The sequence below is a fragment of the Nesoenas mayeri genome, assembly GCF_963082525.1.
Source record: "Nesoenas mayeri genome assembly, chromosome: Z".
Taxonomy (NCBI): domain Eukaryota; kingdom Metazoa; phylum Chordata; class Aves; order Columbiformes; family Columbidae; genus Nesoenas; species Nesoenas mayeri.
In genome coordinates this window covers 69,001,397-69,021,247 of record NC_137542.1, presented here as the reverse complement: position 1 = coordinate 69,021,247, position 19,851 = coordinate 69,001,397, and the positions used below count along the sequence as shown (strand labels likewise).

General features: G+C 48.1%; 1 protein-coding gene across 1 annotated transcript in view; it reads left to right on the top strand.

The window, feature by feature from the left end:
• DNAI1 (dynein axonemal intermediate chain 1) overlaps nt 1–19,851 on the top strand; it is a gene marked incomplete at both ends in the record, with an annotated part of 150,890 nt that overhangs the window by 111,841 nt on the left and 19,198 nt on the right. Inside the window, 1 exon segment of the mRNA XM_080362555.1 lies at nt 9,461–9,646. Coding sequence (XP_080218681.1) covers nt 9,461–9,646 — 186 coding nt within the window.

Here is a 19,851-nt window from a genome sequence, read left to right as displayed (position 1 = left end):
CCCAGCTAGGAGAGAAACACTTGTTTAGTACTGGCATGTGTGTGTGTGTTCATAGGGTAATTTCCTGCCCTTGTAACATTGACTGGCAGCAAAACCCAATCTCTGTCTTTAAAAGCATGAAAAATTTTGCAGATAAGAGGCTTGCCATGCCTTTCAGGTTTGTGAATATTTCACTGAGTATTTTGGACCTAATCCTGGCTCATCTTGTAGGGCACAAATCCGGGATGCCAGCAGACCTCTCGGCATCAGTCGATGCTTTCACCCAGGGGAGTCAGAACTGCGAATGCTTCATAGCTACAGATGTACCTGACACATTAGAGTCCTTCCTCTTTCCCTTCTGCAGTAGCCCATGGGGTTTGTCCCTACCTTATGGGGCCACCACTAGCTCTGCAGGGCTGGGATAAGGCATCTCTTGGCTCTCTGCACCATGGCCAGGGCAGTTACTGGGCTGTGAAAACAGGAAATGAGTGCAGATCCCTTTGCTGTCACCCAGAAGGACCTTTGAGTAGGCTGAAGTGGGCAGGGGCTTTCTTAAAATGGCTTTGAAATTGCATTCACAGAATAAGTGGTTCTTTTCTGGTAAAACTATTAATTTTCTTCTGCCACAAAACCTAAAAGGCTCACTCTTATTCCCTGCTGAATCTTTGAGACTGATGTGGACTGCTGGGCAGACTTATGTCTGCTTCAAAACAAGGGCTGGTGGCACGTCAAAGCTCAAGGAGGTAGATGGGCAGAGTCCCTCGAATTAATGCTACCTCCACTTTGTGCCAGTCCGACTGTCCTCCCTTCTTCTCACCCACCCACCAGGTTCTCTGTGCACTGGCATTGCTCTCCTCTAGGAAGTTGCTTTTAGGGAACAAAACCAGCCTGGAAGACTTTCGTTTGTCCCTGCAGGGTCTGAGCCCTCACCTCTGTCCTGCTGCAGCTCACATCCCATCACAGGGTGCTTTGGTGGGCTCCAAGCCTCAAGGTGTGCAGCATCAGGACGTGACTGCTCACTCACATCCCTTAGCTGCTGAATTGCAGGTGACATGAGTTTGTCAGCATGGTGGTTGGCTTCAGTGCAAAGTCAAACTGATAAATTTAAACCCTTTTTGTCATTGTCTTTGCAAGGATTGTTTTGTACACAGATGCTTTCAGGCCAGTTTTTCAATACTAAAGCTATTGCTCTTTCAGGTTATGGAATAAAGCATTTTTACAAAACCCACCTGCTGAGATTAACTAGTTCATTCAGCCACACATGAACCAAGTTTGCTTTTTTCTGCTCGTGTGGAGTATGTGAGTGAAAAAACTACTTGGGCAGCAGCTCCAAAGATTTTGTTGGTTGACCTGTTAGACTTCACATAAAAACCTAACTGGGGCACAACCCATCAGGAGTATCTGACAGAGTTTAGAAAGCTACTCCTAGGTGCCTCTCTGCTCCATGCTATTGCCCAGCACTGAGAATGGCCCCTCACTCAGGTTTCAATTTAGAAGTGGAGACAATTGGCATGTGAAGAGATGGAGCTTGGTCCCAGTCTATCAGGACATAGTTTCAGCTTGAAATCAGGGACTGGGCTGTGAGTCACAGTAAAGAGAGCACAGGGGGACTGGCGCAGCTGGGCTGTGTTCATGTAGCACAGCCTTGGGAGATTTGTGCTGGGACACATAAGGAACTGTCTGAAAAAGTCTCCCTGTTCTTCTCTAGGTATGTGGAATGGGATGGCAGGGTGGGGAAGTGTCAGAGAACTGCAGGAAAGACTCTTTGCCTGGTGTTCAGGAGCGTGACAGTGCAGGAGAGACCAGACAAACTAAATATGCTATTCAGAAAGATCAAATCATTGAATGGTCTATTTGTAAGCATTGGTAGATCAAGGAACAGCCGGACTACTAAGGCTTTAGTAAGATCATATCGCATAAAACTCATCTAATACTGTTCTTGAAAGTAACTGGCCTGGTAGATCAGAGGAAGAAGATGTAATACACGTTTACATGGTGACTTTGGGAATGCAGTTGGCAAAAGCCCATAATAAAACTGCAATGCAGGTGAGAAGGTGGATGTGGCACAATGGAACTCAGTGTGTGCAGTACAGCTGGGGATGCTTCGGGGACTGGGACTGGCACTGAAACGCAGAAGTCACTGTGATGGGACCAAGGGAACAGGACTTACAAGTGTTTTGGTGACAGAAGCGTAATTGTGAATGAGCTTGACAACCTCAGCAGCAATTTGCAATCAGGGAGATGAAATTCAATAAAGACACAAACCAAATGTGCAAAATGAAATGAGCGGTAATTGGAGAAGCAGCAGGACTGCAAAGGAGGCTAGCACTGGTGCCTGCGCTGCCATGCTTTTGCTAACACTGTGCTGCCAAATCCAACCGAGGGAGGTGCAAGGGAGAGTCACTTGACAAGCACAAACGGGGCTCATGCTGGACTTTGGATGCTGGTGTCTATGGAAGGGTCATCTCCACTGCTGCAGAAGGGATTGCAGTGTAGCACAGAGGTACCAGCTGCTGTCTTCAGCTTAGCTATTGCATAAGTTCATCACAGATTAGTTTATCTGTTTGACTTTCACGTTTCAGAAGTGATTTGGAAAGTAACACTAAATTTAGTGAAGAGCGCAAGGAGACTTTTTCAAAGCATGCTATTAATATTGAAGAGTGTGTGGGGAAAAATAGTCGTGGGCAACATGACAGAATCATGTTAGACCAAACTGAAGCGCAACCAGCTTAGGGGTAGGATGTATCACCTATTTAGCACCAGATAAAAGCATTCAGAAGTGTGCAGGACTGAGAGTTGAAGGAGATTATCCTAATCACTGAGCCTCTCAGAGTGGAGCTAGGCTGGCAGAGGTGGTGACTGAGAGGGAAGTTAGCTGGGATAAACAAGCCCATTCTTGTAAAACAATGTGAAAGGGTGTTCAGAAGACATCAAATGGTCCTTGCAGCCTGTCTGAATGAATAGCAGCTCTTCTGCCCGCTGAGGTTTCGGTTTTGTACTGACTCGTAGGAGCTGAGTCAAATCAGCTGAGGCTGATGCTGGTTTCTTACCATGTCAAATTAGGAGTGACCCAGTTCTTACCAATGGAGGAAAAGCTGAGAGATACAGCCCTACAGGGAAGCAGCTCCTGCAGTTAAGCCAGGAGACAAAGACCTTCTGTTCCCTGCCATGCCACGCACCCTGGAGCAGCAGACTGGCATGCTGCAGGACAGAGGGATGTGCTTGGCCCTCTCCTGTACCCCAGGACGTGCAACCAGCTCCTGGCTGGGAAAGCTCACCCAGCACAGCCCAAAGAGCAGCTTTAATGGATGCCTGCTTATCTTCCTGAGCTCAAAGCTACCTCCAAACATACCTGCAGCAGAGCTGGGGTCAGTCCTTGGCCACTAGCATAAAGGTGGTGTGGGTCTGTCTGGTGCTGGTGTCTGGGCAACCAAGGACCAGCATTCCTGTGTCATCCTCGTAGAAACAAGGTGGAAACAAATGGTTTCTGAGTCAAGTCTCCTTTCTTTCTGCCAAGCCTCTGACTGCCCCAGGTGTCAGAGGGACCAAGGACTGTCTTACAACCCGTATTTGTAACTCAAAATTGTCCTCCTAGAAAAAATAAACTATCGAAGGCTGTTCTGGCTGCAGTAGGAGTATAGTAATTACGCAAATAAGTCCTCCACCACATGGCAGTTTGGCTTTGATGACAGCTGGATCTGCCCTGCCTGCCCAGTGCCATTAGGATGCTCCAGCAGCTGTCTTGGTGCTAGACAGGGGCTGGGGCTGGCCTGCCCCCTTGTTAAATGTATTACCTGCGAGTTTGAAACAAATCATCTATGGAGTTTGAAAATGGATGAAGTATCATGATTCAGTCAAGAAAATTAGGGAAATCCATCACAACGACAGTGAAAGTCAAGCGGTGAAAGAGATGTCAACTGGTAAAGGGCAACATCATATTTAATTATCCCTCACCTTTTGCTCTTGCACTGATTTTATTCTTTGTTGCCAAGTTACCAGGTACATCTGCCTTGTTCTTACACACATATGTATTTCCTCCCAGCCTTGGTTCTTGTTGCTGTCAGGTTGTTTTTGAGCATGCTAGCATTGCCCAGACCTCTGGGGAAAGCTTGTAAGCCTGGAACAAAAGGACAGCAAAGGCTGCAGCCACTGCAGACCCAGTGTGTGTTCAAGGAATGCAATAAAGGCAGGATAGGTCTAAGTAAGCTCTTCAGCTCCTTTCTTCGTGGGCCACCAGAGTCCGGTAGTTTGTTTTGCTGGCGGAGAGGTTGTTTGCTTTCAGGTGGTGCTTCTTGGAGGCTCCAGCTCTCCTGCAGATCCCCTGGCATCTCCCTCCCTGGCTTGCCCGGCTGCTGTGCTGCAGGGCACGGGGTGACAGCAGAGTGTGAGGACAGAGGGAGTCAAGTCACCTCAGAGCAGTTGAGAACCTGGAATGACTTTCAGACTGTAAGTTTAGTTTACGGAGTGGGTGGGGAGAAGTGAGATGTTCAAAACTCCGTACAAATTTTGACACTGGAGCTACAGTAATAGCCTTAGATGTGCACTGTGCCGTGCTTATAGAGCAGCCATGCAAAGCCTCAGTGGAGAACCGCTGGATTTTGGGAGATGGAATATATTTGTGTGATTCATATACAGAGGAGCTGTTGGTCTGGGTGCAAGTGAACTTGATTTCTTCTCTGTCTATTTGAGAGTCAGGCATCAAAGCAGCTCATTTATGTCAAATATTTTCTGCAACTGTAACACAACAGAGTTAGATCCATTATTACCTGTAGGTCAAGCGTGGAGGCGCTGTTGTTACCCTGATGGTAATTTTAAAATGTACTTATTGAATAAGAAGCATCAGAAGCATCAGATAGACACTATAAGATTCACCTGATCCCATCTCAGACATAGCTAGGCATGTACTTCATTCAGTGCTCCTCTTCAGCTGCTACTGACTTACCCAGTTACTGTTTTCCTATCAAGGAAAAATTCTCTTTGAACATCTGCCTGGCATATCTACCAACAGACTGTCCATCACTTTGGTCCTGTGAGTCCAGGTTTCTTTTGATGTTGTTGATGCCAGCTCATGAATCCCCACGCTGCAATGAACTGCTTAGCTCAACAGCTTGGAGGGTGGTACGTGTCCTCCTGCACTTCCTTGGAATGGGCATGCAGGTTTACAGGGAGCATAAATAAAATAGCTCTTGAAGTCATTGGTTACTGCCCAGTGCTTTATTCTCCCTGGGGATCTGCAGCTAAGCTGGAGGAAGTGAAGAAGAGTTCTTGCACTTTCAGACTTTTCAGATTTGTTTTACCTCTCTCACTGTGCCTCTCCCCAGGTTTCTTGTTCTTGGAGTCTTCTTTATGTCCCTCTGAGACAGTGGCCACCCATTGTTACTAAGGACTCGGTAACAAAAGAAGTGAAATACCCTTTCCCATTACCTGAATGCTTATTAGCAGAGAGAATGAAGGTGTCTGCCATGGTCTGTGAGCAACAGGACTGCAGACCTTGCAGGTCTCTGGTTTGTTTCTACAGGATTTGCAGAAGGTATCTGATAAAAGCCAGTTTATTGCCAAGAGGCTCCACGTCCCTCTCTGGGCACATGCGCCACAGTGGAAACACTTTTTGAGGGCTGAGAATCAGAGGTTTGAAACCTCCACCATGCAGTCTCTAAACTGCTCCTGAATAAGTGTGGGTGAGTGAGTGTGGTGGCTCCAGGTCTCAGCACCTGCAGGGAGGGAAGTGCTGGGGCCAGCCTAAGGCAGCATGAGAAGCGATGTGCAGAGCTGGGCAGGAAAGATGGGGCAGTTCACAGAAGCACCCTCGCTGGTTTGTAAACTCTGACAAGGATACTGCTTTGACATGCTTTTTGTACCTACACAGTTCTCAGTGCCATTAAAACTCAAGGTGGTGTCCCAGCACAGCGCACTGTGCTGCCACATTACTTTATGCTGTGTTCCCATCAAAGTCACACTTTCTGCTTTAGGGACCCTGAGCAAAGTACTGTCTTTCCCATGGATTTGTTAAACCGTCAAGTGTCACATTCTGACCAGCATCTCCACCTTGCTGTGTTGCTGGAGATAAAAGTCTGGGTGATGCCATGGTATTGAGTGAGCCATCGGGGACCACATGGGTGGAAGCACGTCTGCCCTGCGACCTGTAGGAGCCCAGAACGTTGTGACACGTTGTATGTCAAGCGAATATGTAAATATACTTGTCTGCCACATGTGGAAAGTTACACAAATGTCATCAAAAATGCCAGTTTGGACCAGCTGCCTGACCGTGTCTGGTTGGCAGCTGTCATCTGGGTGCTGCCTGCCCTGAGAAGAAGGGTGCCCTCTGGATGCACCTGATCTCCGTGGAGAGGATTTGGATGCAGCTTTGGCTCTGGTCATCTTGTCTCCCTGTGAGTCTTATACCTGAGTCATATGTGGGGTTCGGTGGCACTTCTGTGGGTCATGGTTGGACTTCTCTGGGTCATACACAGAGAGGGCTCATCCTGCAAGACCTGAGAGGCTTCTTTGCTTGGAAGCAGTGGTTTGTAATCTAGAGGGACAGGGGCCACTGCGGCAGTGGATGGAGAGAAGCTGTGCGCTGTTGGTGAGTCTCTGGGAGATTCAGATGGATTTTACTCCATAATCCTTAATCTTGGGACCTGAGCCAGCAGGACAGCTCACAGGACGAGGAACCTCAAGGGAGAGCTGCAGCTTTTCAGTCTCCCGTTCTTTGGGCAGAAAACCCAGCCCCAAGCCTCAGGTAGATCTGCAGATGGTGCCAGTCACATGTGGCTCTGCTGCTTTACAGCACTGTTAAGTGTTGTGGGAAGCACTGAGCCCCTTTTAGTTTACTCTCAAAATACCAGTAACAGTGTTGTTCTGGCCCCATTTCCCTCTCTCCTGAGAGTGCCTGTAAGCCTCTAAATTAAAGCGCCTGAAGTCTTTCCTAATGTTTGTGGCCCACCCCTCCATCTGGAGCGTCTGACAGCTGATACAAGGCTGATGTTTCCCGCTGAAGAACTGAAATAGTTTGTTCTTTTCCATGATTCCTTTGGCAAAGGAAAACAAGCCCATTTGTTTAGAAGCTCATAAAAGAGGAGCTTTATAGTAGGAACATTCATAAACTTGTTTGCTTTTGACCTTCTCCACATTGCTGATGGTTTCGCGTTCTCGTCCCAGGCATTGTGCTTGTCTGGGCTGTCAGTGGCATTTTTGAAAAACAAGCTCACCCAGAGTAATTTGCATTGCTCAGCACTCCGACACTGAGCCTTCAGACGTGCCATTATTCCCCACTGCAGTGCTGGTAGGGCACGCAGGTGTGATACATTGACAGCCTTATAGAACAGCAGTGCAGACCTGGCTGCTGAAAAGAAAACTGGCCTTTAATTCCATGTTTTACTTTGTTTTGGTGTTGTTTTTGTTTTTCTAGATTAATTGATGCTGCTCAGGAAATGAGCATTTCCCAGGCTCTTAAGTTATTAAGAGCTGAGGTTGTGCCATGAGGGGGAGGGCTGAATTGTGCCCTTAAATGAATGAAAATGTATTCTGCGATGGCAAGCAATTAGACCTTGGGTAATGGGGGGCTCATATGCTTAAAAGAGAGCTTGATCCTTTTCAGAGATAGTAGGATGGCAGGCATAAAGTACAAGCCCGGCCAGCCACCTTTATTTATGCCTAGAGGTAGGAAATTGAGGTTACTTTGGCTGTACTGTGGGACCTCAAGTGTCAGGTCTTGATTCAAAATTTAATGCTGGCATCTGATATTTTGAGAAGATAAAAATGAAATCCTTTTTTCCACCTATGCTTCTGCTGACTGGGGAATGTGTATCCGAAGTGCAGATCCTCACGTTTGATGAATGCTTTGGATTCCCTTCTTGAATTATAAACTGTTGTGGATTTCTTCAAAATAAGCTCGAGAACCCTGTCCACTTTTCAAGCTCTTTCTTATCTGGAAAAGGCTTATTTTCCTTCACTACAGAGGGAATCTTCTTCATCTTGTTTCTGCGTCTGTAAAACCTTTGTATGGTTCTCCTGCCCAGACCAAGTACATCACAAATTGCTAGATGTTGAGTCCTCTGAGGGCAGAACGGCTCACAGGACTGCCTGGGATGTGTGCTTTTACATTGCTCAGCTCTTTGCTATACATGGATTCAGATAAAATTCACCAACTCATAGATGTATGGTGGGAAAGTAGATGTACTGAACTGATACAAAACCTTCCACGCTGTTTGGAATAAGCTCTCATAGGATAACACTCTCAGATTTCAGATAATTCCTAGATTCAAATTGTGAGCATGGCACAATGTTGAAATAAATGGTCTCATCTCTCTCCTAAGTGCTAGTAAACAAAATACAGCTGGCAGGAGATGTACAAGTAGTTCAGCCCTAATTTTCCCCGTATTCCCACTGTACTTGTTAGCATAAAATATTCCCTTCCTTAGCTTTTCTGAAGACAGAAAAGGGAAAATAAACATGAGGCTGCAAGTCTCTACGGTGGATTCAAGATGGGAGTCCAGCATGCTGGAGTCTGCTCACTTCAGCGCTGGGTAAGAGAGGGACGTCATGTTTTATTAGCCTTTGCAGGCTGTAGCAATGATGGGAGCTAATTGCAATTATGGGGAGATAATGTTACGTTAACACATTCTCTCAAGTAACTACCACTGTTCCCTCTGGGGTCATGACAAAACGTGCATCATTGTGCAGCTGATGATGTGGCAGGCCTGTGTCACTGCTGGATTGGTGCCAGCGGGAATCCCGCCTGAGCGGAGCCCTGGATCTGTCTCTCTCCATCCTCACCTTTCCCATTCAGCCAGTCTCTCCCTGGCACTTGTCTTGGTGCTGAGGGAGAAGGATGCAGGCATAGCACGCGGAGCAGCTGGGCTGGAGTGGGCTGCCAGCACCAAGCTGTCCTGTGCTGCACGTTTGTCTGTGCTTCCCTGGCTTTTCCCCAGGGTACACCCTTAATCATATTGCCCATGTTCCCATCACTTCCCTATCAATTACTGGTTTGAGTCTTTAATGTTATTATTAAGCTGGAAATATTGTAATAAGGGGTAATAAGTATTTCTGACAGCATTCCCCAGTTTGTGCATCAGTTTGTGTTAGACTCTGATTTAGCACATGGTTGTCTCGTTACTTGCAGTGCTGAGAATCGAGGCTGTGACCTGCGGTTTTGGTAACGCTGGCACTGAGCCTTCCCCAGTCCGGATCAGCTGGAACCTTGTCAAGGGTTTTGGAGGGAGCTTGCACCCACAGGAGGAAACTTGTCCTCACCCCATGAGCACCTACAGGACAGGGACAGTCCCTCAAAAGCAGAAGGCAGTTTCTGAACACTGGTTGCTTAAAAGAGGGCAAAGGCCTGACTGCAGGTGGAAATTGTGTGATGAGGCTGCTCTTCTGTGGGACCTTTTATCTCTGATTTCCTCAGCTGTTCTGCTGCTGCTGAGGGATGTTCCTGCCTGATTAACCCCTTTTGTGCTCTTTGCATTTTTTTTTTCTCCAGGCCCATGTGTTTGATCTGAACGTTAATAAGTATGAAGCTCTTTGCACCCAGATAGTGATGAACAAGGTGAAAAGTAAAATAACCCATATCCAGTTTAACCCTGTCTACCCTGTTGTCGTCGTTGGAGGTGAACGAGGCTTTGTTGTCACCTTCAAGCTCTCTCCCAACCTGCGCAAGATGCCCAAGGTAAGGACAACCTGCATTCCCATAATGGAGGTACTTCACTACAGCAGGTCTCTCCGTGCCGTATCACTGTCCCCTCTCCTTCTGTGCAATGACATTGGCGTAGCTGCTCTCTCTAGCAAAGTGTTTAAGATTACGTCAAGCCTTTTGGGTAGGATATTAGGGATGCTGGATCCCTGCCTCTGTTCCTGTATGAGTAAGAAGGCTCAGTTTGCTCCTAGACAGGAGAGGGTACTGGTCGGATGGGGGTTTGCTGTCTGTGGGCACTTTCTCACCATGGTCCAGACAAGCCCAGAAGCCCTACAGAGGTTCATTTGTTTCCCAGAGCTCACATCTTTCCTGAGCTTTGGGTTTTATTTGCAAAACTCCTTGAAACCAAGTAAAGGAGTTCCCAGCTCCTTCCCAAGTCCTCACACAGAACTCATGCATCCCAACTTCTTGCTGTCTTGGATCATCAGAGCCTGTCCCTTGACCACTGTGTCATCTCTTCTGTAAGTGAGCAAGCACTCTCTTTAATTTGTGAGGAGACTTGGGATCCTTTTCTCAAGAACAAGCGAAGAAATGCATGTACCTCTGTGAGCTTGTGAAGCCCCTTTTCCCACCCAGCCAAGAGGCCCAGTTGTGAAGGATGATGACTTCTCCTATATGGATCCTTTACTAGAGTTTCTGGGCTTCACCCAGCTATGAGCTGAATGTCTGTAAATGCAGGATCCTTTCTGAGACCATGTAATTCTCATACCCAGTCATCTCTTGTTTAGTGGAGCTTTTTCTGTTTCAGAGTTTTTAGAACTGATCTAAGAAAGCAATCTCTCAAGATTGTAATTTTTTATTTATATACTCCCAAGGGTTATATATACTCTGCTAACTCACTTTATTAGACAGGGTCTCTGACCAGGAACTAATCACCCTGGTGTCTCTCTAGAGTCTTCTGGGTAATCTAGGGACATGGTTTAGTGCTGGATTTAAGTTATGGTTGGACTCAATGATCTTAAGGGTCTCTTCCAACCAAAATGATTCTATGATTTTTAAAAAGTTCCTTTGGCCGGACACCACTGAAATGTGAATCTTCCCTGTGCTGAGAGGGCATAGAAAACACAGTAACATGGCAGTCTGTTTGGGGCTGGGTGTGGGAGCTGTGGAGGAGAATGGCTCATATGCTTCACACTTTTCTATTTCTGTTGAAACCTAGCCCAAGGCCATCCAAGCACTCAGGGCTGTCATGAGCTTGGCTCAGGACAAGTTTCCTCATTGCTTTATGGGTCCTTCCTGGGCATTGCCAAGCACCCTGTCTCCCATGGACCTTGGTTGCATAAGGGTTCAGCAGTGGAGATGGGTCACACACGCATAAACGCAGCTGCTCTCCTCTGCACCCCAGCTGTGGGATGAGCAGCACCAAGCAATACTGTGCTGTGTGTCAGAATGAATTAAAATGTCTCCTTCCATTCCTGATGGCCAGCAGCAGCCCTCTGTGCAGGTATGAATGTCACAATCTCCCTTTGCCAGCTTTCTTCAGAGGCAAATTGCGTATTGTTGACAAAGCAGTTTAAACGGTGAGTTCAGAAGTGGCTCCATCACTTATTGCTGACCTTAAGCCAATAGGTACCATATCCACGGCAACATAGAAATGCGATGGAAATGGACTCTGCTGCTCTGATGTTATTAAACTATCTGTCTTCTGCTTGCTTGGTGAGCTTTGGAGGGACACTAAATACTGAACTAAATGTTTTCTGCACATGTAGAGAAGAAGGAGGGATGTTCAGGGCTGGTGATGTGTGCAGGTCCTCTGGCTACATCCAACTCTTCTCTGAAAGAGATGAGAATTTAAAATGGATGACATACATTGTGGATACAAAGTGGTAGACCTGGCCCAGCCAGCTCAGTAGTATTTCTGAGTATTTCTGCCACTGAGCCTATCTTTCGTGACTGATGTGGCATCTGCTGCACCAAATGCTGGTATCTGGGCTCCTGTGGTGAGGAGGTTTAGCAGCTGTGAGAGGGTGTTTTAACAGAGGGCAGTCAAGCCCCAGCAGAACAGGCAGTGACACCTACTGCATTGTCTCATCCACCTCCTTGCTGTGCCAGCACCAGCCTTCGTGTCCTTAACTAGCAGCAAGCCTCCAGCCATGTTTGCAAGAGTGTCATCTCACTGTGAGGAGTCAAATGTACTTCCAGAGCATTGATCCTGGCTCCTCTGATGATAGAGTTGGTGTGCTCTTTAAGCCGTTACTCACTGCAGCCAGCTTTCCTCTGTAAAATGACTTCACTTCTCCCTGTTTTCTGGGAGGTCCCAGAGCTAAGTTAACAGTTGCAGAATATCTAGAGGTTTTGTAAGTGGAGAGGGTCCAAAACTGTGCAAAGGAGTCCTGGCATCCCAGCTGCCTCCTGGCAGACCTGGCAAACCTGTGTGTGGCTGGCTCAGGACCTGGGTAGCCCACTCTGGTCTCTCCAGCACTTGATCCCCAAAAAGCCCAGTAGGGAAACCTGCCCAACATCAAGGAGGAGAAGCCATGGCTGATGCTTCTGGAGAATCATAGAATCACAGAATGTCCTGAGCTGGAAGGGACCCACAAGGATCATCGAGTCCAACTCCTGTCCCTGCACAGGACAACCCCACAGTTCACACCATGTGTCTGAGGACATTGTCCAGTCTCTTCTTGAACACTGTCAGGCTTGGGGCTGTGACACCTCCCTGGGGAGCCTGTTCCAGTGTCCAGCACCCTCTGGGTGAAGAACCTTTTCCTGATGTCCAACCTGAACCTCCCCTGGCACAACTTCCTGCCGTTCCCTCAGGTTCTGTCATTGATCACCAGGGAGATCAGCACGGGTCCCTCCTCCTCCCCTTGTGAGGAAGCTATAACCATGATGAGATTTTCCCTCAGACTCCTCCAGGCTTGGACACTGAGGCCTTCACACCAACCCCAGAATCTGTGAGCAGAGCTGCCTGGTCTTGTTTCCACCAACTCCTTTGGAGATGGGAAGGTGCCTTTTGCTGGGGTTTGGCAGAACTCAGGGTGCCAATGGGACGGGGCAGCCAGGTTCTCATCCAGGTCCTACTGCCCCTTTGTTTCACATCGGCGTCATAGGGATTTGCCTGTGAAGCTTCTTCACTAGCGTCTTGCACAGCTGGAACAGATGTTTTTGACAGCTCTGACTAGCAGACCGATCACCTCTTTTTGAAAGAGATCTTAATAGCCATATGTCATTTCACACCCTCTCTCTGCTCCTAAAAAGAGATGTGGTGCTGTCTGCTCTATGTTCTGTGGATTCTTTGGCTGCTGCTGGGTTTTCCAAGACAAGACTCACCAAAAGAGACTGAGCTAACTTCATCCCAATGGGATTTCAGCAGACCTGAATTTATTCTAGTTTGCCTGTTAGTTAAAGCTGGTGTGGTGGATAAGTGGAAATAGGGAGGGTAAGGACTCCTGGGTTCGCATCAGACTTTGGTTCATTCCTCTCTTTGTGTCCTTGAGCGAGGAAGGGAGGCCCAAGAGCTCTTTAAATAATTCACAGAGTTGATCTGCAGCTTAATTAATTCATGTTTGTTAAACACTTTGGGATCTTTAAGAAGTGTTATTTAATGCTCTGGGTTTTGCTGTCAGCGGTATTAGCACAGCCTCATTTATGAACACTTGGCAGAACAAAGTATGCCAAGTGGGGAACTTCTCGAAAGCACGCAGGTGGTGTTTTCAGAAGTTACTTTCACCAAGACACACAACAAAACTTTTAAAAAATGTCTAAAACTCCCTGTGAGTTTCAGCTTCCTAAATCATTTGGTGGCACACAGGAGAAGGTGCATTTGTTGTTGGGAGGAAGCTGGGACAGGGGCTCTGGCACCCATCAGTCACTGTGTCAAGGGCCCATCTGTGTGCACAGAGGATACAGAGATCCCTGTGTCTGGTGTCCTCATGTCTTTGCCCTGGTGATTTGGGTCCTGGAGCCCTCCCTTACCCACAGCCTAAAGTCTCTGGGGTGGGACAGAGACATCCCCTTCCCCCAAGGCAGTGAGCTGCATTTATTTCCCTAAGATGTGATCCTGGTAGAGGTTTTCTCTGCCTATTGCTGTTGTCTCTAGATTGTGTGAGTCCTCTTGGAGCCCTGGGAGTCCTCTGGGAACACACTACCCAACTAATGAGCAATCAGTGTGCCCAGGTGGCCAAGAAGACCAATGGTATCCTGTCCTGTATCAAAAATAGCGTGGTCAGCAGGACAAGGGCAGTGATCCTTCCCCTGTGCTCTGCACTGGGGAGGCCACACCTGGAGTGTTGTGTTCAGTTCTGGGCCCCTCAGTTCAGGAAAGACATTGAAGTGCTGGAGCGGGTCCAGAGAAGAGCAACACGACTGGTGAAGGGACTTGAACATTAGACCTATGAGGAGAGGCTGAGGGAACTGAGGTTGTTTAGTCTGGAGAAGAGGAGGCTCAGAGGTGAGCTCATCACTCTCTAGAACTACCTGAAGGGAAGTTATAGCCAGGTGGGGATTGGTCTCTTCTCCCAGGCAGTCAGCAACAGGACAAGGGGCCATGGGCTTAAACTCTGCCAGGGGAAATTTAGGCTGGATATTAGAAAGAAATTCTTTACAGAGAGAGTGGTCAGGCATTGGAACGGCCTGCCCAGGGAGGTGGTGGACTCGCCGTCCCTGGAGGTTTTTAAACTGAGATTGGACATGGCACTTAGTGCCATGATCTAGTAAACGGACTAGTGTTGGACCAAGGGTTGGACTCGATGATCTCTGAGGTCTTTTCCAACCCAGTCGATTCTGTGATTCTGTGATTCTGTAATGAGCACCAGTCCCAAGAGTGCAGGGAGCACGGAGGTTTCGGGGGCAAAGACAGCCGAACCACAGCTTTGTGGGAAGAGCAACCATGAGGCAGATAGCACAGCTTTCCAAAGGCTTACAGTCCAACTACCACCAGCACAGTCCTGCATTGGCCATTCTGAGCACCCAGCCCTGCTGGGCAGGAAGTGTATGACCAGCAGATATTGTCCTGTGCAGAGAACCCTCATTAAACTAGTTTGGGTCCCTCTGCTCAGAGCTCAGAGGTGAGGCAGAAATGCTTACAGTATTTTAAGGTACAGCGGTAGGAACAAGTGTCTCTCTGCTGTCGTCCAAGCCCCTTTTGGACTCCAAGCGCTCCTTAAATATTGCAGCGGTTGTCAGGCAGGAATTGTTTAGCTAATAAAGTATTGTTCCTAATTTGTAACGACCTTGGTGGTTGAGTTGACCCGAGGGAAGCATTGCTGTAAGAAGAATCAGTTTGGGGCAGAGCTGTTTAATTAGTAAGCCTTTCGGGTTTCATTTGAGGGCTGGAAGAAATTAAAGCATTTTGTCATCACAGTCAGAAGAATGTATTTGCTCATGAGCTTTGGTTTGTTTTTAAAAAAACTATTAAAATAGCCTGGCACAATCCCTGTCAATGCCAAAAGCAAGCAGAATATAGTAAAAAAAAAACTGAGGAGTTTTTAGAAATGTGAGACCACAGCAGAATGAGAGAAAAGAAGAAGGCAGGTCAAAGAAAGGTTACCATACAACATTTGCTGAGGCTAAGGCAAATTTCTTGTCCAGTACCCAGGCTGACAGCCAGAGAGGCAGCCAGCTTCTTGACCTGATGCTTTGTCTTGGCTATTTATCTTGTATTATCTAAGGTGATTACCTCAGTCTCTGTTCCTGCTACTGGTTTCCTCACATGCAAGTCACCTCCTTCTCTGTCCCTCGGGGATCATTGTGTTATTTCTCAGGCAGTATATCATAGCTGACAGCGTTTAGCTTGGGCATGAGTGGGATGGGAAGGGGAACACGGATGCTCGCCCACCCCAGGGTGCAGTGGCATGGCTGTGTGTGTGTCAGGAGCTGCAGGCACACACCTGTCCAGCGCTGGGTGCCTGTCAGCAGATTGTGGTGTGGGGACAAGCGAGGGACATGGGGTATCTCTGAGCCTTCCTATCCATGTACACAGGCTAGGCAGCTGCTCTGCCCTCTCTGTGCCTTGTCACACCAGCCAGTGTCACTTCTGGTCTCCTTATGCCCCCTTGCCCTTTTGCAGCCCTGATGATTTTGTCCTTGGACAGATCCAGCCCAAGGGTGCTCGACCCAAGGCAGGACCATTGAGTTTTGCTGCCCAAAGCACTTTGGCTCTTTGACTAGCTGATGGCAAGGTCTGGGAGGGGTTGGTCAGGATTTGGGGGACTGTGACAAAAAGTTGAAGGATGGTGGGGTTTTCAGGAGGTGAAGGAGGAAAGGAGATTTGGGGAAGATTGATGGAAGTGTGCAAAGTGTTAGGGAGATGGTAAGAGAGTGGCTGCAATCTCTTCTTCAGCCTATCCCCTTTCCCAGCACTGCCTCCTTCACTGTTTCCTGGGGCTTGAGCTTGCTTCCTTCTCATGCTCTCCAGCAGCACACACTGCACAAAGTGCTTTCTCAGCAAGGGGCCCCAGTTTTGTCCCTATACCCTGCCTCACTGGGATGCAGCTCAGGTCCAGAGCTGGCACTAAGCTGTGTGAGTGTACACTGGGATGCTTGACCCTGAGCCCCACTGCTTTGTAACCTTGTGTTGTTGTGACCGAGAGTGGCAGGGAAGAACGTAACAGAGTTAAGGACCAGAAGATTGTTTCTGTTCTTAGTGTTTTCCTGTAGCTCTGGGAGGTATTTCAGGAACTTAGAGAGATGAACCAACAAGCACAGGAACATGAACTTGAACTCTGTCCTTCCGTCCCATGAGGTACAGTCCATCTGCATGTAGGACTGTATTTACAGCAGAAGGCTATAGATTAGATACTCTCCAAGGTCGCATCAGTCCTGGACTGGTGAGTGGTTTAGCAACGAGGGAAGTACATTTTGTCCCCAGACTTTCTATTTCAACAACTCTCATGTGATATTGTGCTGTCTGAAAGAGAAGCACTCACCTCGCCTCTCCAAATGGCTCAAGTCTTGCTTTCCTAGTGGTGTAATTCCTAGTGCCTCAGTTTTCATGCAAATGCTTCTCTCTCGTTGAGATTCCTGCAGTCACTTCTACACTGTTCAGGCAGTGGCCAATTTCCTTGTGTCTCTTCAGGGCTGGCTAATTGTGCAGTGACCCAAAATCACAGCACACAAGCAGTGCTGGAGGAGTTTGGTGTCGAGCGCTGCTGAGCCTTGCCTACATCAGGACTGCTTCCTCCAGATGCAGCTTGGCCCCCTGATAAGGAAACACACACAAATAAGCTTGGGTCTCATAAAAACTGACCTGCAGCTTGATGGCTTTGCTTCCTCTGAGATTTCCGAATGCTTTTTGATTTCCTTTCAGTCCCTCCTGTGTTATTTAGACTGGTCACAGATAGCTGCTTTCTGTACTGTTAGGGGAAAAGCTGAGCACCGTGAGGTGGATCCAGGGACTTGTGAAAGCCTATTTCTGCCCGTTTGCAGCTTTCTGTGTTGCTTGCGTGGGCTGTGTAAGGACATATGCACCGGTATGCTCCTTGGTACAGGAAGGAAACGCAGCGCTGGAGGCCTTCAAGAAGAGTAGGGTAGAGACAAATCTGTAGGGACAGGTGGCTCTGAGCCTGCTTTGGAGCAGGAAGGGCTGGAGGTGGTTGCTGTGACATCCCTACTGTCAGAGATGGCCCTAGCACACACCGAGGCCAGCAAGAGGATGTTCTGCTTGTGTGCAGCTTGCCAGTGCATGAGCAACATCACTTGTGTCCTGCGGCCATTTTGCTGTGCAGATCTGTGACTCATAACTGTAAATCAACATCTACTGAAGGGAACATCAGCGTGCACTGACAAAAGTAGGCGCCCCGGCCCCTTCTGCCTGTTCCTTCCCCTCTGCACTTTTCTGCCCTGCCACCATGCTGGCAGACCCATTGGCAGGATTCCTCCAGTCTCTCACATCAGGATATTTCCCAATCTAACGTAGTCTGGGATAAGATGAGGTGACTCTGTTCAGTCGTGGAAAGCTATTTATTGGGAAAAGAGATGGTCTACTTGGCAGCAGGCTCCAGTCCTTCTTGGGCAAGATATTTGGATATTTATCTGGAGGGTCTGGACATGTCCACTCTGCACAGGACAGTGGCTCTATGGCACAAATCCAGATGTTCTAGAGTGTCACACCACAGGTACAAAGATTTCTGGTTCCCAGAAAGTGTTGTGGCGACCATAAACATTAGCATTTTGGAGAGCTAATCCAAACAAGCCAGCACTAGATCTAGAGGGCTTGAATCTTCTCTTGTTTCCTTCATTTTTGATAAAATAAGTTTTGGGTTGCATCAGAGTATGTAGAGGGAGAAGAGAGCTCTTTGTAAGTGTGGGATTGCTGAACCCCAAGGTCAAAGACCTGGGGTTTCTCTTCTTTTCGCTGTTCCTAGCCACTTGTCTTCAACTTCGTTTTTGTTGTGTAATGTAACCTTCTGTGGCTGGCCTGTTGGGCAGCTGGTGGAGAGGACATCAGCATCTTTACAAGTTATTTTAGGCTGAAGTCAATTCTCAGTGGTGGGGATGAAGTCTGTGTAGTACACGAAATGGAAACACTGGCAAGTGGAGCAAAAAGAAAGGTCCCATTTTAAGAAAATTCAATAGTACTTATAAATTATTTCTAAAGTGCAATTCTCATCCGGTGATGTGCTGTCAGTGGGACACTGACAAAGTCAGGACTGGCTTTGACTTTCTAGCTTCCTCTTTGAAGATCTGTGTAATAAAAGGAGTTTCCCGTGTTTGAAAGTGACACAAGACCACTCTGTTTTGCAATACTAGAGGTCTGGAGAAAAATGCCAGGAGGATTTGTTTTTGTGATCAATAATAGTCAAATCACTGAGATAGATGCCCCTCTCTAGACATAAATCTGGTGTGTGTCCATTGGATTTGTTGTTCTCTGGGTATTCAAGTGTAACTGAAATCTGAATTTGGCCAAGCAAAATGATTTTCAGTGGGTCTTATTTTACTCCTTCCCTTGTATTTCTGCCCGCTGTCACAGTTATTCTGCTACAAGAACTGTTTTGACCGCAGGGTTGGCATGCTCTTCCTTGTTAACAGGTTGTGTCCATACTTCGGTGCCCCCCATCCTAGATCTCCCCAAAGCCTGGGCTCTGCATTGTTGCCTGTCCTGGGAAATGCGTGCGAAGGAGCCCTGCTTCACATCTTCAAAAGACTTGCATTTTGGTTAGATCTGTGATTGCCTGAATATGCCCGTCAGGGTTTGCACAGCTCCTCTTTGAGCTGAGCCTCTGCTTTCTCCAGCTCTTTGGCAGAAAGCCGTGGTGGCAGAGGAGCGGGCACAGCACAGCGTTATGGCAAGAGAGGCACTGCCCAGCCTCGCGGGCTGCTTGGCTCGCCTTCCCTCCCCGTTTCTTTCTTTAGCTGTCCTCTGTGAATTCATTTCAATGCACATGACTTAAATCCCCTCCAGAAAATTGGAGGATCCTGAGAAATCATCAGCTCTTTGCCTGAATAACAGCCCCGGTACAAAGGCAGAGGGACCTCCAGGGGAACAGGCTGTTTTCAAAGTGTGCCCTCGGCAGAGCCAGCGAGGGAGACTTTTTGGGAGACTCTCATTCCTCCAGCAATGGTTGGGTGTGAGAGCGGGCCTGCCAGCAAGCAGCCTCTCCTGCAGAGGCTACTCGGTGCTCAACCCCCTGCCATAACTGATTACAGCTGCCTGCTGATGGAGACAACGTGGACGCTTATCCTCCGGGTCATCTGAGGGTGAGCTGCTTTTTGCCAGACAGCCCCAAGCAGCTCTCAGGAGAGCGGCTCTTCCCGAGCGGTGGCTCTGCCGCAGGGATGAGGGGAGGAAAGCTTGTTAGCTCAGCCCCTGAGCCGCAGGGTGCATTTGAAGGGCAAGGTGACAACTCGTCATGAGTGTCAAGCGGTTGCTGAAGTCTGGGACACCCAGCCCTGGTCCTGGACCTGGCATATCCTTGGATGAGATGTATCTCCTGTCCGTGTTGAAATGGGATGAGGACATGCATCTCCCTGGGAGACACAGCAGCCAAAAGGTGTCTGTAGACAGCACGGATCTGCTCCTCTACAGCCTCTCTTCTCCACGTGTCCCTCTGGCTGCATCCTTTTAGATACATCTAATACGGTCATACCTCAGGAGAGGAGCTGATATTAGGTTGTGCCGATAGACAAGTTCATCCCACCAGAGCCCAGCACCTGGCAGGATCTCCTGCCTCCCTGCATTGTCCATCACAGGAGGACAGTTGGGTGTCACAGGCTGTCAAGCCCAAAACTTCAAGCTG